Source organism: Bicyclus anynana, chromosome 24 (assembly GCF_947172395.1).
Source record: "Bicyclus anynana chromosome 24, ilBicAnyn1.1, whole genome shotgun sequence".
Taxonomy (NCBI): Eukaryota; Metazoa; Arthropoda; class Insecta; order Lepidoptera; family Nymphalidae; genus Bicyclus; species Bicyclus anynana.
The window spans coordinates 8,651,500-8,679,446 of record NC_069106.1 but is presented as its reverse complement, the minus strand read 5'-3'; the positions used below and the strand labels follow the sequence as shown (position 1 = coordinate 8,679,446).

Sequence of the window (27,947 nt, the reverse complement as noted above, 5' to 3'; positions counted from 1 at the left end):
GCCAGACATAGACCAGAAAGAAAACCTCAATCGGCCCAGCCGGGGATAGAACCCAGGACTTTTGCGTAGTTAATCCACTGCGCTATGGAGGCCATTTTGGCAATATTTTTCTTGCCTTGATCTATAAAAGCTTTTGCCAATAATAAGCTACATTTTTCATTGAAGGTTGTTTGAAAGAAATAGCTTTTAGCTATAAGACCTAAGCTTTGCACATTTTACTTTTTTTTTTCTTTTTGACAATGTAGCTTCTGTGAACAGTTGAGGAATTCCCTCATCTGTGTTTCTGTTCTATCATCAGATTGCCTCCGGACATTTTAGTTATATTTCTCACTTGGTTCTTGTCAAGGTTTTGTAATAAATAATAATAACAAATGAACTAAGTAAAAATGGCTATGTGGTTAGTCTGTCTGCCATAGAAGTAGGTGCGAGAGGATTACCAACAAAATCTTTCTATAACTTGTTTAAAGACCTTGGCATCTTTAGGACTGCAGCAACTTCTATGTAGAAGAAAGAGAGAAAGAAGAATAAGTATCCAAAGCTGCTCTTAGTAGGATCTTACCAAATTTGGCTAAGCAGGGAGAACAACACAAGTAGGGGAGTTTAATCAATTGTCAAGGAATTCCTTAACCCTACATCCTGTAGCCACAACTCCAGGACTCTGCTCGGAGTATTTCTCTCTACCAGGCGATGGACCTGGCACCTGCACGGAATGCTAAGATATTCATCTGTCTCTTCATGCATAGTATGTTTATGTATTTTTAATTAAATTTACTCACTCTCTTTATTTCAGTAATGTCCAGATAATCAATGATTAGACCATTGGACTTTTAGAATAAATTTTACATTGAACTATGAATGGTTTGTCATCTACATTTTTAAAAAAGACGAGATGTTTTGCCTGTGAGAAGAAGAGAGAGAGAGAATAAGAAGGTAAGTTAAACACCTACTGTAAAATGCTCACTGCTCCAATGTGGGTTGATAGGCTTGGGGTAATAAAGTTAAAATATAAAAGGATCACTATCAGGTGTTAATGATAATGACTTATATCCCAGTCATTATCATTAATACTTGATAGTGATCCTTTTATATTTTAACTTTATTACCCCAAGCCTATCAACATAGCATATCATACTCTCTGAGATATAGGGATATAACACCAGCAACAGCTCTCCAGTGATGCAGTAGATAGCAACATTGCTCTTTGCATCTACACGCCACAGCCAGTTGTGGCAATTGAACTCATCATATTAGTGTCATGTATTTCAGTGTCTATGTGGTTGTGAGTGTATGCCCATGTTAAATAACAAGTAATGGCCAAAATAATAAGTAGCCTATATGTTGCTCAATAATCTTTTCTATCTTCCAGTAAAAGTCCCATTAAAATGACCCTGCTGTTCCAGAGATTAGCTCAAACAAACAGACAGATGAAAAAGTATGACTGTATGTCAGTATTGTATATAGGCACTTGAGAAAACACAGTTATTTTGAAATCACAGACATACACTTAAATTTTATTGATATGTATTGGTGCTGTTCATAGCATCAGCTGAAACAAACTAGGCATAGTTAAGTTACATTTTATACAGGGTGCTCGGGACTATTTCTCATAAAGGTGTTGACAAGTCCACTTATAGGAGCTACCTTAGCTATTAGTTTATATTGAGGAGAACTTTCCACCTAGATGGGTTGTGACTATATTAGGGGTCTGGTGATGAAGACGAAGGACAGTTAAGAGAACTCCTCAACGGTTCACAGTAGCTACCATGTGTTGATAAATTTGTATTGATGAGAACTTTCCACCTAGATGGGTTGTGACTGTATTAGGGGTCTGGTAATGAAGAAGGACGGTTAAAGGAACTCCTCGATGGTTCACAGTAGTAATTAGTTTGAATCTAAGTCAGACGCAATCAAATACAATGTTTTATCACGGCTCATAGCAACATACCTTTGGCGCTAGATCAATATCTAGGATGATTTCACTAAAATGGAAAAATAAGAAATTCTAATTAAAGAAATTCAACCAACTTCAAAAACACAAAACATACTGGCTAAACTAAAAAACGAAAAATAATATTATACTAAGTTCATATCATATTATGTTCTAACTGATGATCAGTTTCAAGGCCGTGCTAAACCGGTGTTGTTTTAATTTAAGCTGTTACTGAAAGAACTACATGAAAGAACACTGTCTGAAAAACCTAAATGTTTATGATATTCTTACATGGCTTGAAATAATACATCATTGGGCTAGCACCACCTTCAAACTAATCATCAGTTAGAACATAATATGATATATAGAACTTAGTATAATGTTATTTTTCGTTTTTTAGTTTAGTAAGTATGTTTTTGAAGTTGGTTGACTTTTTTTTATTAAAGTTTTTTAATACACATGTTCCTTAGACATTTTAAATTAATTTTCCTTATAGAACTTGGAGCTACCCTAGAGTTATGGGAAATACTCCCGAGCACCCTGTAGATGCTACTTAATCCTACTAATCCTTTATTCATCAGTATCGGTTGGTGGACTTGGAGTTTATAAAGTATATTAAGTATATATAATTTATTTATGAACATTCATCATTCAGTTGAGCTTTTACTACCCATAACACAAGCTAAGCTTACTTTGAGACTAGTTAGTGATGTAATGTGCTATAAATGCTAATAAATATTAACCAACTTTCTGCAGTTTGAGAATACGCGGATAAAATATAGCCTATGATACTCACAAATAACGTGGCTTTCTAGTGGTAAAAGAATTTTCAAAATTGGTTTAGTAGATCCAGAGTTTACCTGCTAGAACACCACCAACTTTACCTCTTTATAATACATACTAGCGGACGCCCGCGACTTCGTCCGCGTAAAAATCGATGTCAACTTTCAACTCCTATTTCACATTCTATTTTGCAAGTTTTATAACTTATACCTAATAAATAGTCCACTTATCATTTTATATTTACAAATGTACCTAGAAAAATTAAGGACTTTCCGTACAAACTTTCCACCCCTACTTCACCCATTTCTGATTTTGTTTCCGCGAATTTATTTATATCCTTCTACGTATTATGGTCTCAAATCGTCTTAAGTATCATTTGAATTCATTCTGTAGCTTCAGCGTGATGCCCGGTCAAAAAAAAAAGGCAAACAGACAGACAAAAAATAGAAAATGGGCTTCAGTATCGATCTCCTACCTCTACCCTACTCCTACCCTACCCGTACCCTAACTGTATCCTACCCCTACCTTACCCGTACCCTACCCTACCCGTAATCTTCCCTTTCCCTACCTCTAATATAGCCATACACTCCCCTACCCTGCCCTACCCCACCCTACCCCTACCCTACCTTCACCCCTACACTACCTGTACCCTACCCTACCCTACCCTATACCTTCCCTACCTTACCCCTACCCTTAGCAAAATCGGTCCAGCCCTATGAGCGTGGTGCGATGACAAAGGAAAATAGAGACTTCTATGCTAAAATTATAATCTTTGGATCTACTGGACCGATTTGAAAGATTGTTTTACCAATAGAAAGCTACGTTATTTGCGAGTGTCATAGGCTATGTTTGATTCCCATATTCACACCGGAACGGGAACTACGTAATTGAAAGCGCGGGGCGTCATATAGCGGAATTTCTGCGTCTTTTAGAAATTTTGTATTATCTCCGAAACTATTTAACTAATTAACATACTATAAAGGGCAAATCTTATCTCCATAATATCCTTGTGATTATTAAATAATTTATTTTGATAAGGATTTAAGTTAAGTAGCATAAATAATGACGCAAACCTAAGTATATAAAATTAATAATTTTTAAAACGCAAAAGGTACTATATCTGCTAATATATAGAAGATAGATATATGGTGTCGCGGACTTTTTTGTAGAACTTTTAAAGATACATAAAGCCTCCATACATTAATTTCAATTTTACACAATGGTTAAGGCAGCTAATGCGAATAAGTCTGCTTAAGAGGATTTTCAGTCCGACCTGTATGACAAAAACTGTGTTAACTCGGCGAATATGTATCATACTAATATAAAATATATAATAATAGCCTATAGCACTCCTCGATAATGTAGCATTCTACCGGTGAAAGAATTTTTGAAATCGGACCAGTAGTTCCAAAGATTACCCCATTTAAAAAATGTGACAAACTTACAAACTTTACCTCTTTATAATATTAGTATAGATTAACAACCCATTTTCGGCTCATTGTTGAGCACGAGTCACTTCTCAGGACGAGAGGGGTTAGGCCTTAGTCCTCCATGCTGGCCCAATGCGGATTGGCAGACTTCACACACCTAGACAATTAAGAAAATTCTCAGTTATGCAGGTTTCTTCACAATGTTATGCTTCACCATTTAAGACATTTAATTTCAATATGGGTTGAATACATATTAGTATAGATTTTTATTGTGAGTTTCTTGAAAGAAGGAAATGCTCAATATTTCATAGACCAACCCAGGACTCAAACTCAGAATTTCATGATAGTTACACTGAACCAATAAAGCAGTTAGAGAGAGAGAGAGAGAGAGAGAGATAAATAAGAGTTTATTATGTATTAAAATTAAAATATATACCTAATGCTTTCAGCAATCCTGCTTCTTCACATGAATTTTACCCGCATGACGACGGTTTTTAATATAAAAAATATTTACAATGTCTCAAAAAGCAATCAAAGCTTTGAAAAATAAACAATGTTCGCAGAAGTTCAATACCAACAAACTCACAAAAAATGAGCCCAAATTTAGCATTACTTGCAAGCCAGACTAAGAAATTTCAAGAAGATAATTTAAAAGAAGACAATAGAATAAAATAATATTAACACACAATGCTTAGCAAATATAGCATTAACAGATGAAAACCAGGCAATAGGTATGTTAAAATAGGTTATGTTTCATAGAAGCTATTTTAATCCTACACATCCATCATTCATCATTGTCTCCATATAGTAGAGGAGGTATGGAGCTGAGACCCACCACACTGCTCCAATGCTGTTGGTGGGCTTAGGGTGATAATGTTCAATTAATTAATTACCACTATCTGATGCTAATGTTAATAATCGGGATTAAAGGTTTCCCAACTTCAGAATGAGAATTTAACTGAATTTTTTTTACATTTTTCATAATCTATTCTTCACATTTTTCACTTAATAAAATTCTTTTAGTTTTTGTTTGTTTTTAACCTGGTGAAAATATGTGAAATTTTGCTATCGGCTTCCCAACTCCAAGATGAGAATTTAACTGAATTTTTTTCACATTTTTAACCTACTTCAAAAAAAGAAGGAGGTTCTCAATTCGAGTCTATGTTTTTTTTTCATAATCTATTCTTCACATTTTTCACTTAATAAAATTCTTTTAGTTTTTATTTGTTTTTTAACTGGTAAAAATACATAAAATTTATTCTTTATGTTTAATTTTTCAGGTGTAGCAAAATAGAAGATGAAGGTCTAGCTGTGCCAGTGCTGAGCCACGCAGTTGCTACTGGCATGTTTGCAAAATAGCACAAGGTAACCTGCTTCATCATCATTATCAGCCTATTTCACTTTTTTAACTGACTCCAAAAAAAGAAGGAGGTTCTCAATTCGAGCCTGTTTTTTTTTCATAATCTATTCTTCGCTTTTTCCACTTAATAAAATTCTTTGTTTTTTAACTGGTGAAAATACATAAAATTTATTCTTTATGTTTAATTTTTCAGGTGTAGCAAAATAGAAGATGAAGGTCTAGCTGTGCCAGTGCTGAGCCACACAGTTGCTACTGGCATGTTTGCAAAATAGCACAAGGTAACCTGCTTCATCATCATTATCAGCCTATATTCACTTTTTTAACCGACTCCAAAAAAAGAAGGAGGTTCTCAATTCGAGTCTATGTTTTTTTTTCATAATCTATTCTTCACATTTTTCACTTAATAAAATTCTTTTAGTTTTTATTTGACGGCCTCCGTGGCGCAGTGGTATGCGCGGTGGATTTACAAGATGGAGGTCCTGGGTTCTATCCCCGGCTGGGCAGATTGAGATTTTCTTAATTTGTCCAGGTCTGGCTGGTGAGAGGCTTCGGCCGTGGCTAGTTACAACCCTACCGGCAAAGACGTACCGCCAAGCGATTTAGCGTTCCGGTACGATGCCGTGTAGAAACCGTAAGGGGTGTGGATTTTCATCCTCCTCCTAACAAGTTAGCCCGCTTCCATCTTAGACTGCATCATCACTTACCATCAGGTGAGATTGTAGTCAAGGGCTAACTTGTAAAGAATAAAAAAAAAATTGTTTTTAACTGGTGAAAATACATAAAATTTATTCTTTATGTTTAATTTTTCAGGTGTAGCAAAATAGAAGATGAAGGTCTAGCTGTGCCAGTGCTGAGCCACGCAGTTGCTACTGGCATGTTTGCAAAATAGCACAAGGTAACCTGCTTCATCATCATTATCAGCCTATTTTAACGACACTACAGGGCCAGACCTTATAGAAAAGGGGTTATGGAGCTTAGACCCACCACACTGCTACAATAAAGGTTGGTGAGCTAAGGGTGATAAAGTGTAATTCATTGTGGATCACTATCAGATGTTAATGATAATGACCTGGACGAGGCACGGGAGTGTAATACAAACAACTTACCAACTCCAGGCTGAGAATTGTAAATTTCTTGGAAGAAAGAAAAACTCAGTATCTGATAGCCTGACCCAGGATTCGAAGCCACGACCTCGTTATCCAAAACCACATTGGCTAACCAATATTATAATACTAGCGGACGTAGCGGCGGTTTTTGAACATCCAGCGGGAACCATGTTTCTGGGATAAAAAGTAGCCTAAATATTGCTCAATAACTTCCTCTATCTTCCAATGAAAGTCCAATTAAAATCGGTTCAGCCGTTCCAAAGATTATCCCAGAGAAACAGAAACACAGACAGACGAAAAATTTAAAAGACCTTGTTTGCATTTTAGTATGTTGGTTGATTAACACTCCCCTTCTCTGCTCGTGTTGTTCTCACTGCGTAGTAAGGTCTGCCAAATTTGGTAACCCAAATCTGCACTTCTAGAGAGACCAAGGTCTCTAAGCAAATTATAGAGAGATTTTGCTGGTAATCCTCTCGCACCTCTCTACGGCGTACAGACTAACCATATAGCCATTTTAGTTAGTTCATTTGTTGGTCATAACATTTATTCAGTTTTATACTGTGGTCCTTTGGAATGTTAGTCTCCCACGGGACAGTAAGCACAAGTACTATGCTAAAGGAAAATGTCTGGTTTAGATCACGAAATAGCAACATTCTCTGGGATTATCCTCTTAACTGGTAACAATAATAATTATGTAAAATGTATACCTTATCAGCCGATAGACGTCCACTGCTGGACATAGGTCTCTTGCATGGATCTTGTTGTGTTGTACTATACATTGCAAGGTAATGCCCATAAATGACCACGCTGGGCATGCGGGTTGGTCATTCGCAGGCCTAGACTTCTCGCACGGGTATCGCTGCTGCCTGCCCATAAATGTATACTTCTTATTTATTTTTGCAGGTGCAGTGCATGCAATAATAATTATGTAAAATGTATAACTTCTGATTTATTTTTGCAGGTGCTGTAAAATGAAGATATATTGTTAAATATCATGAGATAGAAATAAAAGATGAAGATCTAGCTGTACCCATCCCGAGCCACACTACTGCAGCCACGTTGCTGCTGGCAATTTTGCAAAATAGCACAAGGTAACTTGCTTTATTCATCCGGCTTAGGTTGATATTATTAGATTGATTAATGATCACTATCAGAAATGTTAATGATAAAGACCGGGTTCGACGGCTTAACATGCTCTCTGAGGCACGGGGGTGTGACACCACCAACTTCCCAACTCCAGACTAAGAATTTGTTAGCAGAAGCAAAAACTCAGTATCTCTTAAAGATAGAACCAGGATCTCGTGATCCAAAACACATGGGCTACTACTACTGAACCAACAAGGTAGTTTTGACCTGCTTAATAACAATGAACTACATGTTTCCTAGATACACTTACAGTTTTGTTTTTAAAAACTGAAGTAAACACATTATAATTTCTCTTTAAGTTTGTGTGCAAGTTTGTGAAAAACTGAATTCCACATAGACGAAGTAGCGGGCGTCCGCTTGTAAATAATGTAACAAATTATCCATATTTCTATACTTTTCAAGGTTACAGCTGAGCTTCCTAAAATGATTTTTTGTAAATGGAGCAGAAAATAGACTAAAAATTTGATATGTCCCTGATGAGAATAGGAATTCTTATTATATATAATTATGTAAATATTTATTTTCAGTGCATTTTAAAAAGTCATGTTAAATGAAATTTTCTATTACAGGTCACAACAATTGATGTAACAAATATAATCAATGGACCAGGCACCTGCACCATGATTCTTTGGAATACTAAAATTCGTCTCTTTATGTCTGTACATAATTCTCATAATGAAAAATGTCACGTTTTTATGAAAGAAATAATGGAATCAAATAATAAATAAAACAAGCATATGCTGGAAGTCCTCAGAAACAGCTCCGACTTTGATGATTTTTTTTAAAGTCATGTTGTTTATGTTAAAATCAGAAATGTTTTGGTGGACGAAATTATTTAAATTGTTAAAAAATATCTATGCTATTTATACATATTTTTTTTTAAATACAACCGACTTCAAAAATACAAACTTATGCAGAAAACTAACAAACGAAAGAAAATATTATAATATTCACTTTGAAGATCACTTTGAAGGCGGTGCTAATGGTCCAATTAATGGGTCGACAATTAGTTATCTATTGTTTTCCTAGCTATAGGGTTCGAATTGCTTTTTCATATCTTTAAAAGACTATCTTCGGAATGAACCCTTTATAATAAAAAAGTATTATCAAAATCGGACCACTCAATAAAAAGTTATACTTGGTTGTATACTAAAATTAATGGTTAAACAATCAATTATCCCCTGTTTTCGTAATGTAAAACCAAGCATAACTGTTAACATGAGTAGTCCGATTTTGATAATTGATTTGATTGATCATTCTTGATTGTTTTAGTTTAAAACCAAGCATGTCTTCGAATTCCGATTTGAATAACTTTGTTTTAAATAGAAAGGGTATATTCCGACAATGGTCCCAAATCATTATAAATTTAAAAAAACGAAGATGACTGGTTATTTTCCCATTAATTGTATTGTAAAACTATGCGTAACTTATTACGAAGTGGTCCGATTTCGTAAATTCTTTATAGATTGTAAAGGTATTTTGATTGTAAAGCTCCCATATAAATTTTAAAAAACAATTCCAATCCTAAATGTGCGATTGATTGTTTTCTCATTCATTTTAATGTAAAACCAAGAATAACTTTTTATTGGGTGGTTCGATTTTGATTATTCATTTTTTGATAGAAAGGGTATATTCCTAAAAGTCTCATAAAATGTTGGAAAACAATTTCAAACCTAATAGTAGGAAAATAGAAGATGATTAATTGTTTTCCCATTTATTGTAATGTTAAACTTAACTTTTTACTGAGTGGACCGATTTTGAAAATTCTTTACTTTTTGTAAAGGGTTTATTTCGAAGTAGGTCCCATATAAATTTCGGAAAACAATTCGAATCCTTAAGATGGAAAAAAACGGTACGATTGATTGCCTACCCATTAATTGTACAATTGGCACCGGCTTCAAAGTAATCAGTAGATAGAAAATATTATAATGTTTTCTTCAGCTTATTAGTTTACTGCATAACTTTGTGTTTTTGAAGTCGGTAGTGTTTGTTTTTTAATTATTTATTATATAAATAGCATAACTATTGTTAAATAGTATAAATCGTTCCATCCTCAGTCCAAAAGGTTTCTGATTTCAAATAATATAAAGAAACAAACTGAACAAAAATAATCATTAAAATCAGAGCTGTTTCTGAGGAGGTAGAGGGTAAATGCTCTATTGATTCGCCTAAAAGTAATATTATGTTATCGCATTAGGTTGTAAAGTTTAGCTAATGAAAGTAGAGATTGATATTGCCCGCCAAATTTAAAAATCATATAAATAAATTAAAAAAACATGCGTTTTCATAATTTATTTAAATTAGTTTTTCTTTGTGAATACATTATTACCTTTACTATAAGTGTTAAACTCAGTTATTCCAATATTTGCACTATAATTTTGAGAATTTACTCCGATTTTTTAAAATTTGGCGGGTGATTTCAGTTTCTACTTTCATTAGCCAAATTCTAATAATTTTATTGTTTATGAAATTTATACTAATTAGAAAGAGGAAGAATTTGATTATTTGTTTGTTTGCATTGAATAGGCTCTGAAACTACTTTGCTGATTAAAAAATTTCTTATAGCATTATAATCATGGATTAGGCCATAATTGTTATCTCTGTATTCCCACGGGAACGAGAACTACATTGTTGAAACTGCGTGACGTTTGCATAGTTTATCATATGTACAAATATCCCGACAATCTATATTTTTATGTATGAATTGGTTAAGTTATAATTGACTTGATTTTCCCAAATATCTCAGTGAAGTCACCTAATTGATGCATAGATATATTTTTATTTTGGTTTTCATTTTACTTTAAAGATAAAATTTAGTTTTAGAAGCAAAATGAATATATGTAGATTATATTTTAGGTGCTGATGTTTACTTAGTTATTGATTAAGTGCATAAGATTTTTTATTTGACAATAAAGACATTTCAACTTGAAACTGTTATTCTTTCTATTGTTTAATTTATTATATACAATTACTTGTTACTAAAATATTGTGCTATTATATTGTTTTTAATATTTTCACAGTTCAGCTTTTGGGGACGGAGTGGTTTTAAAATAAATATTTTTAAAAATCTGTTTAAATTAATTAATTAATCGACAGAGTTTATAAATATCTGTTTAAATTAATTAATTAATCGAAATGGTTTTTAAAAATATTTATTTTAAAGCTATTCCGTCTACAAAAGCTGAACTGTGAAAATTTAAAAACAATATATTAGCTTTGAATTTCCCGCGTTGGCAAATTGTTTCAATGGGGGCATTCCACAGATGGCGGTAATTTTAGTGCCACTTTTTTTGTATGAGGTTGGTATTCTTCTCCTGAGTAAATATGTTCCTTGATCGTGATTTAACTGTCTTGTGTTTCACTTCACTTGTCTTCTTTATACTAATGTATGTCTTAAAATTGTGATTTAACACTGTTCAATGTTATTATTTAATTATAATTGGAATTTACGATGTGTGCTATTTGACAGAAAGGAAAATCCTCAGTTTAATAACCAATTATTAATTATTAAGCCATTTTCCGTTTCATCGATGATTTTACAGGTGTCTGTGCTCTGTGCTGTGAATCTGAGGCTGTGACATTTGAGGATTCGCGACCTTCATTTGTCGTCTGTGTTCACGACTTCGCGACTCGCGTTTCATCTGCCATCGTTTCGATCTGACACAAATTTATTTGTCAAAATACCGTAATAAACATAATTGCCTTTATCTCCATTGTTTCTCCTAAGTTTCTTCCCGTTCGTCCTTCAATTTAATCGTAATATTTCGTCGTTAAAAAGTTAAATTCGATTGGTTTAAATTAAACTGTTTTTCATTACCAGAAGAAGTACCAAAGTGAGTAAATTTTATTTTACCGTTTCGTGGTCCGTACTTGACCTTATGCCATCCGTGCATTTTTGTTGTGTAACCTACGCCAAATTTTGGTGATGAGCGATGCCAAGATTTGCATCGTTAATAATTTTCGGCGGTGTAAATAAAGTGCGAAATACATGCGAACGTTCGCTGTGAGATCTGTCAAAAAAGTCCAATTAGAAATTATGAAATGAGTGATGCGATTGTGATTGTGTGCGTTATACGTAACATTTAACAACAACTCTAATATTAATATTCCGTTTCGTGTTAGTACCATATTGTGTTTAGATTTCTACCGTGATACCACATAGGTTAAATAAACAGTGCTATAGAACAAAAGCAACTGTTCAAATAGTACAGTACCAGTAGCTAGGGACTCGTGCTATTCTTCTATTCAGCTGCAGTAGCATAAGAGCATGTTGGGGGACTGAAATTTTCTTCCAAGAAATTTTCATTAAAAATCCTCAGTTCAAAATTGACAAGTTGTTGAGTCAGAGACCAATCTCAGTCATTGTTGTTAACAGCTGATAGTTATTGTTAAAAAGTTTTATCACCGTGCGCCCACTAACCTGTTTTGTAGCAAAATGGTGGGATTACAAGCTCACTGGAAGGCTAATTTACTATAAAATATTGTATTGTGGCGCTTCAATTGACTATTTTGGTTCTATCATTTGGCTTTTACCACTATTAGATTTAGGGAATGACATGGAGAAGTGTGGTGGGTTTGAGCTCCAATATGGAGCTCAACACACATCCCTCTTCTCTCCTGCATAGTTTTTAGTAGGCTGTTTAAATAGGTTTATAATGATAACCAAAAAACAATACATAACTGTGTTTTCTATTACAATTTCTAATTTGTTTGTTGATACACTTTGCACACCATGGTGCACACCTTTGGACGGTTTGGATGATCACTTTTAGATGGTTTGCTGGAGTCACCCTCCAACTGCCAACAGCCTCACATCACATCTGATTAAAGTTGCAAAACTAATTTGGGTTGTCAGTTGGCACCGGATGACAGTTGTTACATAGACTCTCAATCATAATATATAAATGTGAAAAATCATTCTTCACTATATCATGAAAATTGTTTAACATACAAAGTTGAAATTTGGCAGGGAGGTAGTTTGTAGGTAGCAGACCTCCAGTAAAAAGGATTTTGTGAGAGGGCCAAATTCAGGAGGTATAAGGGAGGACGAAGTTGCAGGCGTCTGCTAGTTTTTTATATGTCAACTTGTGTCAAAATTAAGGAGCCTGCTAAGTAGGCAATGCATTTTTGTGAATACAAACTGCATGCCACTGATCACAATATATTAAAAACCTTCAAGCGATTGGATGACTGCTGAAACAAGCACAGCCTCACATCTGTGTTTCCTGACACATATAATTTGTGCACCTTCAAGGCAAGAGTGAATAGGCATCTTCTTGGCAAGCACGCTTCATCTTATACTACAGCCTTTCTTGATGAGTACTGTTTAATAATAATTATAATCAACTTGTTCTTGAAGTAATGAAAATAAATTTGATTAATAAGCTTAGAACAATTAGGTATGGTTAATATATTTTATGTATCATTTTATAAACAAACCATTCATTCACGAGAAAAAGGGTAGATCGATTCTGCCCCTAATAGCTGACTTCACTTCTCATCTCGCAACTTCAGTTCCGTCGTGACCACGACCCATGCAACTGGGTCGAAATATCGACATTAAAAATCTCGTCATTTTATCGTGGTATGTACCCATTTAAATAACATTCATAATGAACAACCACGAAATAAGTTTAAAATCATTAAACCATTCATATTTTAACATAAATAAGTTATGAAATGACACACATTTTCTACCTTCATTTCTAATTTCTTTGTTGCTAAACAGTATTCATCAAGAAAGGCTGTAGTATAGACCTCATCATTGCTTTCCATCAGGCTAGATTGTGGTCAAGCGTAAGCTACATAAAAAAAAAGATATAAATTGTTCTGCCAACAGATTGCCGGTTACCATAGATGCTAGAGGGATAAAATACAATGTGTACATCATAGTCCAGTAGTGGTGTATGTCAATGGTCACTAGCGCCAGTGGATGGTACAATGAGTGAGGAGTCGCAGTCTCATGATGGCAGCAAGAAGAGTCCATCATTGGCTGCGGCCAGCGAAGCAGGCCTTCCTGAGGCTGAATGTGAGCCGCAGGATGCATCTACGCACATCTCACAGACTAATATTGCTCAGGTAAGCCCTTAAAAACTAATATTTGGCCAGTGATTTGTATTTTATTGATATTCAATGTAGTAATTTCAGTAAATATAAGAGTAATTTCTAAGATGACAGACCTGAGTGGTGAAATTATCCAATTCTTGAAACAATCCATGCTAATATTAAAAAGAGGTAAAGTTTGTAAGGTTGTATGGGGTAATCTCTACTTAACTAATTTTGAAAGTTCTTTTAATTTTTCTTTACCATTGTATGTATATTTAATATTAATTGAAAAATTTGCTATTCATACTTTTAGACTATAATTTTCAAGCTCTTTCAAGCCGTTTAGCCATAATTTTCTTTATAATTAAATATCAATGAGTATAAAGATGTGCTGTTCCTGTGGGTCCAGTAGCTTTTTTATTATTGCTGGGAAATGTGTTTAAGTATCCCGCCCTGAGACTGCACAGACAGCTGTGTCTGTAGTCTATGACCGGGTATGTGGGACTCGCTGATTGACCAGAATACCCAGTGGGGCCACTTGCGTCCTATTAGGATGTGAAAGGATTATGGATACAGGCATTTTCACATCCCAAAGGTGGTCCAGTCCAGGTACAGCTAACCTATTTGTGAATCATGAGGTTCTGGGTTTTAATACCCCAAAAAACTAAGAAATATGTTTTTGTTGTTGACTCATTAAGAAACAATTTTCATACATATAAAAACATACAAATCTAATCAAGAGTTATCAAAATGCGTTAAGGTTTTCTGCACAACATACCTTTCGGTTTGAGATTCTGTTTGTGTATATTTAATTTGAGGAGTAGACTCCAGTCAGGAGTTCGAACTGAACACAGACACAAACAATACCCACACACACAAACATGCACATTTTATTTCTTTCTTCCAATGATTTTTATAAGGAGCCTTGAGTTGAGAAGTTGGTGGTAAAAAGGCGCATTGGGTGTAGCATTTTTCGATTAAACCTCATAGCATAAGGCGTAATTAGTGGGAAGAAGAAGAACTAGTAGCTAGTAGTGCTGCCAAATGCAACTCATCCTCGGTTCGAAGGGGACCCAAGACTGAAGCAATGTAGTTAATAATATTGAAAACCCACTACAATTGTAATTGAAAATCTCAGACCCACAGAAAGACCAGTATCGCACCCAAATTGTTGATCTTATAGTTCCGGCATTTTATAGAGCTAGGTAGTTATGTTTTATAGTTTTTAGGTTTTCTCAGGCTTGTAATGATTTTATTATTCTTAGGCATTGTTTATTTAGGTATATTTTATATTTTTGTAGTTAATTCTCTGTTTTAAGTAATTTTTTTGTTGTTGTTTATTTTTAATAACTGTTGTTTGCGCCCGTGATGTCACCCTTTTAAAAGGCTCCCACTGAAAACCAGCGCTGCAGCTAGCTGCAGCATTACTCTGAGTGGGAGTCCTTTATTTGGGCAGTGCGCTTTTCTTTTTTCTTTTTCTTAGTTTTAAAGACCAAATAAAAATATTTTTCTTTCTTTCTTCTTTCAAATTCACAAACAAAATTGTCTGTAATTTCTGAGAACAATGAGCTTATATTTATATGTTACTGGAATTTTTGCCCTCTTTTTTACCATTAAACTAGGCAAAGTTATTTTTACTGAGCTCCGTTTTACAACTATGAAACATCGATTCTATAGAGCCAAGTGATTTAGCGTTCCGTTACAATGTCGTATAGAAACCGAAAGGGATTTTCATCCTCCTCCTAACAAGTTAGTCCGCTTCCATCTTAGATTGCATAACCACTTATCATCAGGTGATATTGTACTCAAGGGTAAACTTGTATAAGTATACTTAATTAAAAAAAAATGTTTGACCAACAATCACTGATAGTACCTAACTGTCATAGCTTAACATGTTCTGAGGCTTAACACCAACTTCCCAACTCGAATTTCTTGGAAAATAAGCTCGATATTTCATAACAGGAATCGAACCCGGTACCTCATGGGTTAACCTAATGATGTACATTGCAGATGACGGCGAGCTCTGTGCCCACGGACGGCAACAAATGGAAATGTGAAACTTGCACGTATGAGAATTTCCCGCTTTCCCGCAAGGTATTGTCTCTACGCTTTTTGTACGCCCATTGTTTGTTACTATTGAAGATTGGATAGCTCCCAGTGCAGTGGCGTGCGCTGGTGTTTCAACTAGGGTAGGCATCACATAACATAGGATAGACATAACATTCTTCTGCAGGTTCTTACAAAGTCAGGATAATAAGTGCATTTTTGCTTAGTTTACAGTAAAGAGAACTCGACACCCGTAATAGTAATGGGTTCGATGCCCGCTGAAAGTTTGTTGTCCCCACTCCTAACACATTGTTTTCAAATAATTGCACGGGATCGCAATATTTTTATTAACATCACAAATTATCGAAAACCGCTTAACATACAAAGATGAAAATTGGCAGGGAGGTAGTTTGAGATAGTACACGTCCACTAAGACTTGGTTTTGCGACAAGGTCGGATTAAGGAGGTCTATAGGGTCTTACAAGTAAGGTAGGTAATCTTTATAGGTAGGTAATCTCTTACAAGAAAAACGATTCCCACGCGGACGAAGTTGCGGGCAGCCTCTAGTAAAATGTAATATGTCAAATACTACTATATAAAAATCTATTTCGAACCCAGAACCTCATGATATGTAAACAAATATGTTTACCTCTGACAATGAAATTTGGCAGTTTAAATTACAGTTTTATCTTAAGTTTTGACCATATTTATGTTTATAAAGATTAAGTAAAGTGGACCCAATCACTACTTTTTAAAGTACATTTTACTTTGAAGTAAATTGATGCTTAAGTTTTTATCCACGAAGGCTCAAAGTCACTCAGCGGGCGATGGAGCGAGCTATGCTTGGTGTTTCTCTGCGTGATCGAATCAGAATTTAAGAGATCCGCAGACGAACCAAAGTTACCGACATAGCTCAGCGAATCGCGAAGCTGAAGTGACAATGGGCAAGCCACATAGTTCGAAAAGCCGATAGACGTTGGGATCCCAATGTGCTGGAATGGCGACCCCGGATCAGAAAGCGCAGTGTTGGTCGAACCCCTTACTAAGTGAACCGAGGACATTAAGCGGGTTACAGAGAGTCGCTGGGTGCTGGCGGCGCGAGACCTTTTTTGTTTTTGGAACTTCATGCAAAAGGCCTATGTCCAGCAGTGGACGTCCATCAGATTATCAGATGATAATGATGATGAAAATGATCTTAATATGGCACAGCGCATCTATAATGAGCCGTGATAGCCCAGTGGATATGACCTCTGCCTCCGATTCCGGAAGGTGGGTTCGAATCCGGCCCGGGGCATGCACCTCCAACTTTTCAGTTGTGTGCATTTTAAGAAATTAAATATCACGTGTCTCAAACGGTGAAGGAAAACATCGTGAGGAAACCTGCATACCAGAGAATTCTGTGTGTGAAGTCTGCCAATCCGCATTGGGCCAGCGGTGGACTACTGGCCTAACCCCTCTCATTCTGAGAGGAGACTCTAACTCAGCAGTGAGCCGAATATGGGTTGATAATGAACGATGATGAATGCATCTATAATATAAAGAAAAAACGGCCAAGCGCGTGTCAGGCCACGCGTGTCGTAGCTTGGCAAATTTCGTTAGTAACACTCCCGATGGTCCGCGCGGGCCGGGCGGGGGCGATGCCCCGCGCGCTCGACGTCACACCTGCGCAGGCCTTTTCCCCCGTCGCCCGCATATCATGGGAGTGTTATCAACGAACTTGCCAGACTGTAATAGTGAAATGTACTCTAGTTAAGTTAGGTTTTACTTCTTCAGCGTCGTCTTGTTTTGTCACAAACACGGATATGTCATTAACATTAAGGCCACTTACAAACGATACTTTTTAAATTACTTTAAAAAAGTATGTTTGTATTCGACTTTTATGTATTTTCCCATAACCAATAATTTTATTGTAAAGTAACTTTAATAGAGATTGGCTAGTTAAAAGACTGAAATCACCGGCCAAATTAAAAAAAAAATTTAAACAAATTAAAAAAACATGCGTTTTCAAAATTTGGTTTAATTTTTTTTGGTGTTTGAATACATTACTACTACTATAAGTATTTAACTCAGTTATTCCAATATTTGCACTATAATTTTGAGAATTTACTCTGACTTGTTTAAATTTGGCTGGGCATTTCAGTCTCTACTTTAATTAGCCAAACTCTAGCAGACAAAGACAAGTAATCTATATATTTCGATTTTTTTTTAAGTAAACATATCATGTCACTGGCCTGATGACTTCATGAGTTACGTGTCATATACAAACCGAGTGGTTCGAACAAACACACATACAAGCAACCACAACTCTTTATAATATTAGTGTTAACTAGCAAACGCCTCGCTGTTACCCGCGGGGGTAAAATAACCTTTGTCACTCACAAACAACGTGGCTTTCTATTAGTATAAGAATTATCAAAATCGATTCAGTAGATCCAGAGATTGCTCCACTTTTATAATATTAGTATAGTTAGATACGACTGAAATATTAACTAACTAACCTAGACTTTTTAGTCATAAGCTTTCTTATGGAGGCGTAAACTAGACTAGGTTCTCACTTCTTAATCATAAGCTTGTTCATGAAATGCGTCGTAAGATAAACTATTGTATTGATTTATTTATTTACGTACACTTACAATATACATATAGAGACATACACAAATAATATATATCTAGCTCACATTGACTTATACGTACATCTATGACAAGTGCACACAACATTCACTAAAAACTAAAAAACATGTAAACAGTCATATATCACACAAGGAACAAAATAACAGATATAACTTAACTTTTTTCTAACCTCTTATTTATTTATTACTTCTTTTTTTTATTTTTTTAACAATATCAGTATAAAATACAAAACATTATTAAAAATTTATAAAAAAAAAAAAAAAAACTTAATTATTATGGGGAAGAATTGATGAGTATAAGTATTGATCATGCTAAGTGTCGTGTGTGGTACGACCTTAAATTAGAAACACGAGTATGTGTACCATATATGGAATGCTGACCTCCAGTTGTCGAGTCTATTTACTGTAACACTACTCTAACATGGTGACGTCATACTAATAGAATTTGCAATGTTTTATTTTCACTAACTCTTAGTTCTCACGTGTCTCAAACAAAGGAAAAACATCTCCAGGAAATCTGTATACCTGAGAATGTTTTATTCTCTATGTGTGTGAAGTCTGCCAATCCGCATTGGGCCCGTGGTGGACTATTGGCCTAATGCCTCACATTCTGAGAGGACTCATGCTGAACAGTATTCAGTATTTAAATATATTTCCCTAATGACCGTATGACTGGTCATTAGGGAAATATATTTTTAACAGTTTAAGTTTAAAAGTAATAAGTTTCAAATATATTGTACAGGTACAATGTAATTTGATTTTTTCAAAGGCTTGTAAATATGTTGAGTATATGGATTCAATTTTCAACTCGGTGGTGATGCATTCCTGAGGTAAACGGTCTTGACATACAGACGGACAACAAAGTTATTGACATAACATTATAACGGTTTAGCTTTTTTCGTTATGAGGTAAAGAACCCTATTTTTATTTCCAGTGTACAATGTGTCGCTCCAACAAGCCATCGCTCGGGGAGGACATATTCAAACTACAAGATGGCGCCAGCGCGCTCCCGACGCAGGACGACTGTGGTGAGACTACTTCATTACGTTCAGTTTCTTCTTTGTCGCTCTTGACTTAGTGGTTGTGGCCGTCATTTAGGTGGTAAGCTTCACGATTCGTCGCCATTCCCACCGTGGTGTGGCTCTCATGGGCGTAGCCAGGATTCTATCTATTTAGTATTTCACATTCACATTACAAATTGATACTGTCTGACCGAAACTAGTTTTAAGGGCGAAACCGAAACCTAACTTAAGTTTCAGCCTCAGTTTCGTCCGAAACCGAAACATCCACATAAGGTCACTTTTTCTTATCGACGAAACAAAGTTAATTGATTATGAAACACGGCTAAAACTCACGTGATATTACGTCGGAGTATGCCCGACTAGTTTCGAACCCATACGGGGCCCTTAGTCATGAGCTGGTTCTTGCATCGCGGCACGATCCAAACTGCGAAGCGGCTGCGCGACGCGCTGCTGCATGCATTGCGCGCGCGGAGAGGGGTTGAGTGGTGGGGAGTGAAGGTTCCGTTACACTCTCCGACGGTTCATTAATGTCATCTTCATTAGACTCGTCTTCTTGCAAGCAAACCGAACTAATGCTATCTTGTTCCAAGTTTGTTGTATGTGACAATGAAAGAAATAGCGGTTTCCACGCTGTGGGCAGCAACCATCCATGATCCCGATTAAAATTCATATACAGGCATACTCCGACGTAATATCACGTGAGTTTTAGCCGTGTTTCATAATCAATTAATATGAATAACACTCACGATAGTTTAAATTCTAAAAAAGAAACAAAGTTAGTTAAATCTTTGAATATCTTAAAAGGTATGAAGCCCCATAGACCGACCGCTCGTCTAGGGTGGGGAGCAGCTGCCCGCCCGTACCTCGCTTTGCCCATGGGTCTCCTAGCTCATTTGTGGAGCAAACTATGGAGAGCTGTAAGGTCAGGTTTTGACTTGGTCAGTCCAGAGCATTGGTTTAGTTTAATAACACGTGAAAACTAATTCGACTGAATTTAAAGCAAGGGCGCTCAGGGTTCAGGCTCAGGCTATTGGTCGTTGATAAGTCATTTTGCATGGCATGGCAACACATTTTAGGCGTTTTTATAAAGATTTAACTTATTGCTATGTGTTTGCAGGCGCGGAAGCCATAGCAGAGAGGCTGAAGCCGCTGAGGATATCGTCTCCGCAGGGTCAGGCGGGCGCCTCGTCAGTCAACAAGTGGCCTTGTGCGGTGAGCTATCTGAGTTATCTCTATGCTGTATTGTGCTTGTAATATAAATATATTTTTTTTATTTATTAAGGAAAGCAAACAGCTTTACATATTACTTAAAATTAAACTTGTCTAGTATACAACTGTCTAAGGTAAGGAAACGAATTAATCACATTTACTGAGTGCAGATGCAAACCTCCCGTACCTATAACATAATATATCGATATGTTGGTACTTTTTAACCGACTTCCAAAAAGGAGGAGGTTCTACGTTCGGCTGTATGTATGTTTTTTTTTTTTTTTTTTTTTTTTTTTTATGTATGTCCAGCGATAATTCCGTCAATTATGGACCGATTTTGAAAATTCTTTTTTTGTTTTGTAGGGTTTACTTCCAGGGTGGTCCCATTTTTTTCATGTCAGGATCTGATGATGGCATCCTGGAGAAATTGAGGGGAACTTTCGAAAGTTGTAGAGACGGCTAGTACGTTTGTTAGTGTTTCCATAAGGTATTTTAAATCACTACAACTTTATGAAGGTTTGGAGTTGGTCTGATGATGGAGCCGAAACACAGACGATGGAACTCGTCAAGGATTTACAGCAGTCACCTTTTGTTTGGGCTTGATTAATTTGTATTGATGAGTACTTTCCACCTATATGGGTTGTGACTGTATTAAGGGTCTGGTGATGAAGACGAGGGACAGTGAAGAGAACTCCTCGACGGTTCACAGTAGCTACCTTGTGTTTGGACTTGATAAATTTGTATTGATGAGAACTTTCCACCTAGATGGATTGCGACTGTATTAAGGGTCTGGTGATGAAGACGAAGCACAGTGAAGAGAACTCCCCGACGGCTCACAGTAGCTATCTTGTGTTTGGACTTGATAATTTTGTATTAATAAGAACTTTCCACTTAGATAGGTTGTGACTGTACACACGCAGTGGGTATGCTAACACTAAAAATAAAAAAATAAAAATTTTAATGAAAAAAATTCAACCGACTTCCAACTCAAAAAATAACTTTAACTAAAAAGCAAAAAATAACATCCTACCTATGTGCTACCTTCTGATCAGTTTGAAGGCGGTGCCAAACCAGTGTCGTGTTTTAAATAAAGATGTTTCTGGAATAACCACAGAAATTTTGTAGTTTAAACGTATTTAATTAAAACATCACTGGCTTGGCACCGCCTTCAAACTGATCAGAAGGTAGCACATAGGTAGGATGTTATTTTTTGCTTTTTAGTTAAAGTTATTTTTTGAGTTGGAAGTCGGTTGAATTTTTTTCATTAAAATTTTTTTGTTATACTTATCACAAGATCTCTGCAGATTTTTTTTTTAATTTGCTGACACTCTTTCATTTTAACCCACAGATGCGTCTATATCCCGTATTAAACTGTTAAATTAAAGCCAAACTATCTATTGTAAGTTCCTTGAGTATGGGTGGTGTTAACATTCGTATTTATATTATTACTAGCGGACGCCCGCGACTTCGTCCGCGTAAAAATCGATGTCAAGTTTCAACCCCTATTTCACATTCTATTTTGCAAGTTTTATAACTTATACCTAATAAATAGTCCACTTATTATAGTACATTTACAAATGTACCTAGAAAAATTAAGGACTTTCCGTACAAACTTTCTACCCCTACTTCACTCATTTCTGATTTTGTTTTCGCGACAAAAAGTATCCTATTATCCTTCTACGTATTATGGTCTGAAATCGTCTTAATTATCATTTGAATTCCTTCTGTAGTTTCAGCGTGATGCCCGGTCAAAAAAAAAGGCAAACAGACAGACAAAAAATAGAAAATAGGCTTCAGTATCGATCTCCTACCTTTACACTACTCCTACTCTACCCGTACCCTAACTGTATCTTACCCCTACCCTACCTGTACCCTACCCTACCCTACCTTATGGCGTCATGTAGCGGAATTTCTGCGTCTTTTAGAAATTTTGTATTATCTCCGAAACTATTTAACTAATTAACATACTGTAATGGGCAAATCTTATCTCCATAATATCCTTGTGATTATTAAATAATTTATTTTCATAAGGATTTAAGTTAAGTAGCATAAATAATGACGCAAACCTAAGTATATAAAATTTATAATTTTTAAAACACAAAAGGTACTATATATAGAAGATAGATATATGGTGTCGCGGACTTTTTTGTAGTAATTTTAAAGATACATAAAGCCTCCATACATTAATTTCAATTTTACACAATGGTTAAGGCAGCGCATGCGAATAAGTCTGCTTAAGAGGATTTTCGATCCGACCTGTATGACAAAAACTGTGTTAACTCGGCGAATATATATCATACTAATATAAAATGGTGAAAGAATTTTTGAAATCGGACCAGTAGTTCCGAAGATTACCCCATTTAAAAAATGTGACAAACTTACAAACTTTACCTCTTTATAATATTAGTATAGACTAGCGTACGCCCGTTCGCGTGAAATTCTGTTTATCACAAATGCCACGGGAACAGGTGATTTCTTCCGGGATAAGAAGTAGCATAATATGTGTTAATCCAGAGTAAAATCTATTTCCATTCCAAATTTCAGCCAAATCGGTTTGCTCGGATTGCAAGACGCAGCGTAACGGAGGAACAAACATACTTACACACACACACACACACACACACACACACACACACACACACACACACACACAATCTTGTCTTTATGATATTAGAGTGAAAAAAAGAAGGATTTCGTTTACTTCTTTATTGTGTGCACACAGCTCGTCGTGTTAGTGATTTTGTGCTATAATGTTTTGTGGTGTAATTGGGCATACATTGTTTAGTGTAGGTACGGAGAACATTTCGGGCAGGGGAGGGGAGTGTTAATGCATTCTCAAAGGTACCTTTAAACCTACACCCAAGTCACAAGTCTTGGAACCTGTCCGAGATGTTTCCTCTACCACGCGCTGTCACCTCACGCATTATATAATATGTTTTCCAAAACAATATCTTTATTACCATGTTTATTACAGACATGCACGTACGAGAACTGGCCGCGCGCGCTCAAGTGCGCCATGTGCGGCGCGGGCGGCAGTCCGCACCGCCCGCACCCCCCGCACCCCGCACACTCCACGTACCCCGCCGCTGGTGAGACACTTAATTTTTGAAAATATTTTGAAGAACGGGCGTATCTCGCTTGTCGCTTGACGGAGGAGCAATGTCCGAGGCTCAGCTGAAATCAATATCTTCTCTTTTTAGTACCAACTGATAAGTTTTTCATCCTACTCCCAACAAGTTAGCCCGCTTCCATCTTAGATTGCATCATCATTTACCATCAGGTGAGGTGGTAGTCAGGGGTTAAAGGGTTGTAAGGAATAAAAAAAATACATGTGGCATAGCATTTTTTATCAACTTATGAAATTATACTTATTGGAGTTTAGTCCTTAAGAATCGATTTTTCTCATATAGCCCCCGGTATGAAAAAAATATAGGCAGTAAAATTCGATGAACGAATGACAGCGTTACGCGCGTGCACGCCGCGACCTGCTTCTCCTCGGTTGCGCACCTTTCACTTTTCAGGTTTAGGTACTGAGACGTACATAGTGTATGCTGCGGGGCAACATACACCTATTTGGATAATCCATCTGAAAGAATAAACCCCATTCGTGCGTCTGAGCTGACACACACTTTCTTTATTTATTTTATTTATGCAGTATTTTTTTTCTTTAGAAAATGAAGTTGGAATCGAACTCTGGTTTAATAAGTTTGCCCCTTGGTTTCATACCACTTGTCCAGTTGAGTCGATATGATAACGTCGACTATGATAACGTGTTAACTTGATGCACGTCTTGGGTGTTAGGTTTATTTTCGTTACGGAATTTCTTGATTCGGTCGCCACGCTCAAAGCCCGCGACGAAAGCTATTCAATAGCTTAATGAACGAAAACAGTAGATGTTACAGATGTCTGTGTATATTTCAGTAGGTATAAACGACCTCTGCAACAGCCAGCCACCCTCACAGCACGAGCTGGACGCGAGCGGGCGGCGCTGCAAGCGGCGGAACAACACCGACTGGATATGGCTGCAGGCCTGCCTCGGTGAGCCTTTCATTTCAAAGAGTTCTGAATCAAACACCTTACTTAACCTAAACCACTAGTTAACTGCTTGTATTTGTAATAAGAATATTAGTAGAACTTTCCCTGACCAGCTCTGCAATTACTAAGCTTCGTGATGTGTTATGTTGTCGCAGGTGTGGTTGAAGGCGACGCGCGCTGCGTGGACGCCTACCTCGCGTCGGGGGGTGACCCCGCGCGCCCCCTCACCGCCTCCGAGGTGGCGTTGCTCAACCGCGCTTCGGCCTTCGACACTGGCCACACGCTGGTGCATCTAGCCATCAGGTAACAGACGTGGACGCCTACCTCGCGTCGTAGGGGCGACCCTGCGCGCCCCTTCATCTCAAGGTAGGCAGTGCATTTTTGCATCTATGACATGCACGCCATGGGTCATTATGTAACAGATGTACGGGTTTGGTTGGAATTATATTTATCTGGCCAACATGTGATGGCTAGCGTTTACATTGTTCGCAAAGTAAGAGAGAGTTATGTTTATGCAGACTGCAGTGGATCTACAAACCAAAATTTTAAAAGAGCGAGTAGTCAAAAGGTCTCCAATTAAAATCCTTACTTAATATCTTACTACCTTACTGCCTTACATTCATTTATGAATTTCAATTTACAGATTTCAAAGACAAGAAATACTATCGACATTGCTGTCTCGAATATCGGGCGGCGGGCCGGGATTGAAGAGGTCACCTTCATACGTAGGTATGGAATTGTTTCTTAAAGTTGATGTCAGTTAAATGCTTGTAAATTTGAACGTTGTATTAAAATGTATAAAACATTTTAATACAACGTTCAAATTTACTTTCCAGAATTCAATAAACATACATGCTAATCAGTTGCTAATCGTGGGTTCGGCTCGAAGGACCAATTACTGCATAACGTATATGCAGTTTTTGGTCCTTCGAGCCGAAACGTTGTTGTTGAATGGCAATGTTGTTACAGCTCCTGATCTGGCGACGGCTATCCGCCGCCACATTGCGGGCTGCGTTCGATACAAGAAGGGCAGCTTTCCGTGCCGGTACATCAACGAGTTCTGCACATTCTCATTACCGTCAGGTATCTATTGGATATATTTATATACACGTTGGTTATGGGAAATATATAATATTATAATTATAAATAAGGCACCATAGATTGCATTGCTCTATTTGTTCTGCAGAAATCGAGGAGCTTCCGGCGGCTATACAGGAGCAGCTGTTCTCAGAGCTGCTGGACCGCGAGGCGCAGCAGACGCTTGAGGCGGACCCGCCGCTCATCAACTGGAGCTTGCATCTCACTGTCACGCTAGGTGAGCAAGTCTTATACAGGAGCAGCTGTTCTCGGAGCTGCTAGACCGCGAGGCGCAGCAGACGCTGGAGGCGGACCCGCCGCTCATCAACTGGAGCTTGCATCTCACTGTCACGCTAGGTGAGCAGGTCTTATACAGGAGCAGCTGTTCTCTGAGCTGCTGGACCGCGAGGCGCAGCAGACGCTTAAGGCGGACCCGCCGCTCATCAACTGGAGCTTGCATCTCACTGTCACGCTAGGTGAGCAGGTCTTACACAGGAGCAGCTGTTCTCGGAGCTGCTGGACCGCGAGGCGCAGCAGACGCTGGACGCGGACCCGCCGCTCATCAACTGGAGCTTGCATCTCACTGTCACGCTAGGTGAGCAGGTCTTACACAGGAGCAGCTGTTCTCGGAGCTGCTAGACCGCGAGGCGCAGCAGACGCTGGAGGCGGACCCGCCGCTCATCAACTGGAGCTTGCATCTCACTGTCACGCTAGGTGAGCAAGTCTTATACAGGAGCAGCTGTTCTCGGAGCTGCTAGACCGCGAGGCGTAGCAGACGCTGGAGGCGGACCCGCCGCTCATCAACTGGAGCTTGCATCTCACTGTCACGCTAGGTGAGCAGGTCTTATACAGGAGCAGCTGTTCTCTGAGCTGCTGGACCGCGAGGCGCAGCAGACTCTGGAGGCGGACCCGCCGCTCATCCACTGACTTAATTATAACAATGACAAGCAATTGTAATCTTTACGTACTTAGTAATAAGGTTGTTTGTAACAGTATGTTGTGTGCAGGTTCCCGTCTATACGCGCTGTGGAACCGCTCGGCCGGCGACTGCCTGCCCGACGCGGTGTGCCAGGCGGCGTACGGCGTGTCCGACCGCGCCAACGTGCTGCGCACCGCGCTGGCCGACACTCTCCACCAGGCGAACCGCAGGTGCTACTCCTTACATTCCATCCACGGGGCCGTAAGTACACACGGTTCAGAAAGGCCAATGGTACTCTTAGCCCCAATCCAAGTCTCACTATAGATGTCCTTAGAGAGACCTTCTCATTAAACTCTTGGGGTACACTTTGACAGAATTTCTGCCCCCGTCCAAGCGCGTCTACCCAAATGGCGCTCTTAACCGAAATACAAGTATCACTGGAGATGCCCTTAGAGAGACCCCGCCCACCTTCTCATTAAACTCTTGGGGTCCACTTTGATAGAATTTCTGCGCTCGTCCAAGCGCATTTACCCGAATGGCGCTCTTATAGGCCGTACAAGACTACTTTAGTATTTTAGTCGAGTACGAACAACTTTTGGGCGGTAAACCCAGAAATTGTTTGTACTCGACTACTAAACTAGTCCGAACTAGGCCTTAGCTGAAATCCAAGTCTCACTGGATGCCCTTAGAGAGTCCCCGCCCACCATATCATTAAACTCTTGGGCTCCACTTTGACAGAATTTTTGCGCTCGTCCAAGCGCAGCTACCCGAATGGCGCTCTTAGCCGAAATCCGAGTCTCACAGGAGATGTACTTAGAGAGTAAAGTAAAGTTCCTTAAGTCGTCTAACCATAGACGACTTTTGTCTTAGACGTCTGGGCATTCTCAGTGCCCAGCACGAGAGAGAGTCTTCAGCAAGAGAGTGCAAATCATTGTGGGGAGGATAACTGAGTTACACTGACACTGTCGATCCATGTTGATAGAATGTTGTTCATGTTTGCTCAGTTTTTACTCGCGCTGGACGGCGTGGGAGCGCCTGCAGGCGACGGAGCTTCACTACCAGCCTGAGGAGACGCAGCTGCGCACTGAGTGGGCGCGGCTGGTGGCCGCCGCCGCCAGACCGGGGACTGCGCTGCACCAGGTGACATGTCCCTCACTCACTGACTGACTCACTCACTCTTACTACTTGCACTAAGCAGCGCGATAATCC

General features: G+C 37.9%; 2 protein-coding genes across 2 annotated transcripts in view; both read left to right on the top strand.

Moving 5' to 3' along the window:
* LOC112054743 (protein C12orf4 homolog) overlaps nt 1-27,947 on the top strand; it is a 140,920-nt gene that overhangs the window by 50,795 nt on the left and 62,178 nt on the right. The gene's annotated exons all lie outside the window — the stretch shown is intronic.
* The window catches only part of LOC112054746 (ubiquitin thioesterase trabid), a 28,611-nt gene continuing 12,027 nt past the window's right edge, over nt 11,364-27,947 (top strand). Inside the window, exons 1-13 of the mRNA XM_052889121.1 lie at nt 11,364-11,588; nt 13,595-13,833; nt 15,811-15,894; nt 19,411-19,504; nt 20,616-20,710; nt 23,682-23,796; nt 24,629-24,745; nt 24,898-25,045; nt 25,386-25,471; nt 25,712-25,825; nt 25,929-26,057; nt 26,827-26,968; nt 27,743-27,878. Coding sequence (XP_052745081.1) covers nt 13,696-13,833; nt 15,811-15,894; nt 19,411-19,504; nt 20,616-20,710; nt 23,682-23,796; nt 24,629-24,745; nt 24,898-25,045; nt 25,386-25,471; nt 25,712-25,825; nt 25,929-26,057; nt 26,827-26,968; nt 27,743-27,878 — 1,398 coding nt within the window. The 5' untranslated portion in view covers nt 11,364-11,588; nt 13,595-13,695. The remainder of the gene's footprint in view (nt 11,589-13,594; nt 13,834-15,810; nt 15,895-19,410; nt 19,505-20,615; nt 20,711-23,681; nt 23,797-24,628; nt 24,746-24,897; nt 25,046-25,385; nt 25,472-25,711; nt 25,826-25,928; nt 26,058-26,826; nt 26,969-27,742; nt 27,879-27,947) is intronic.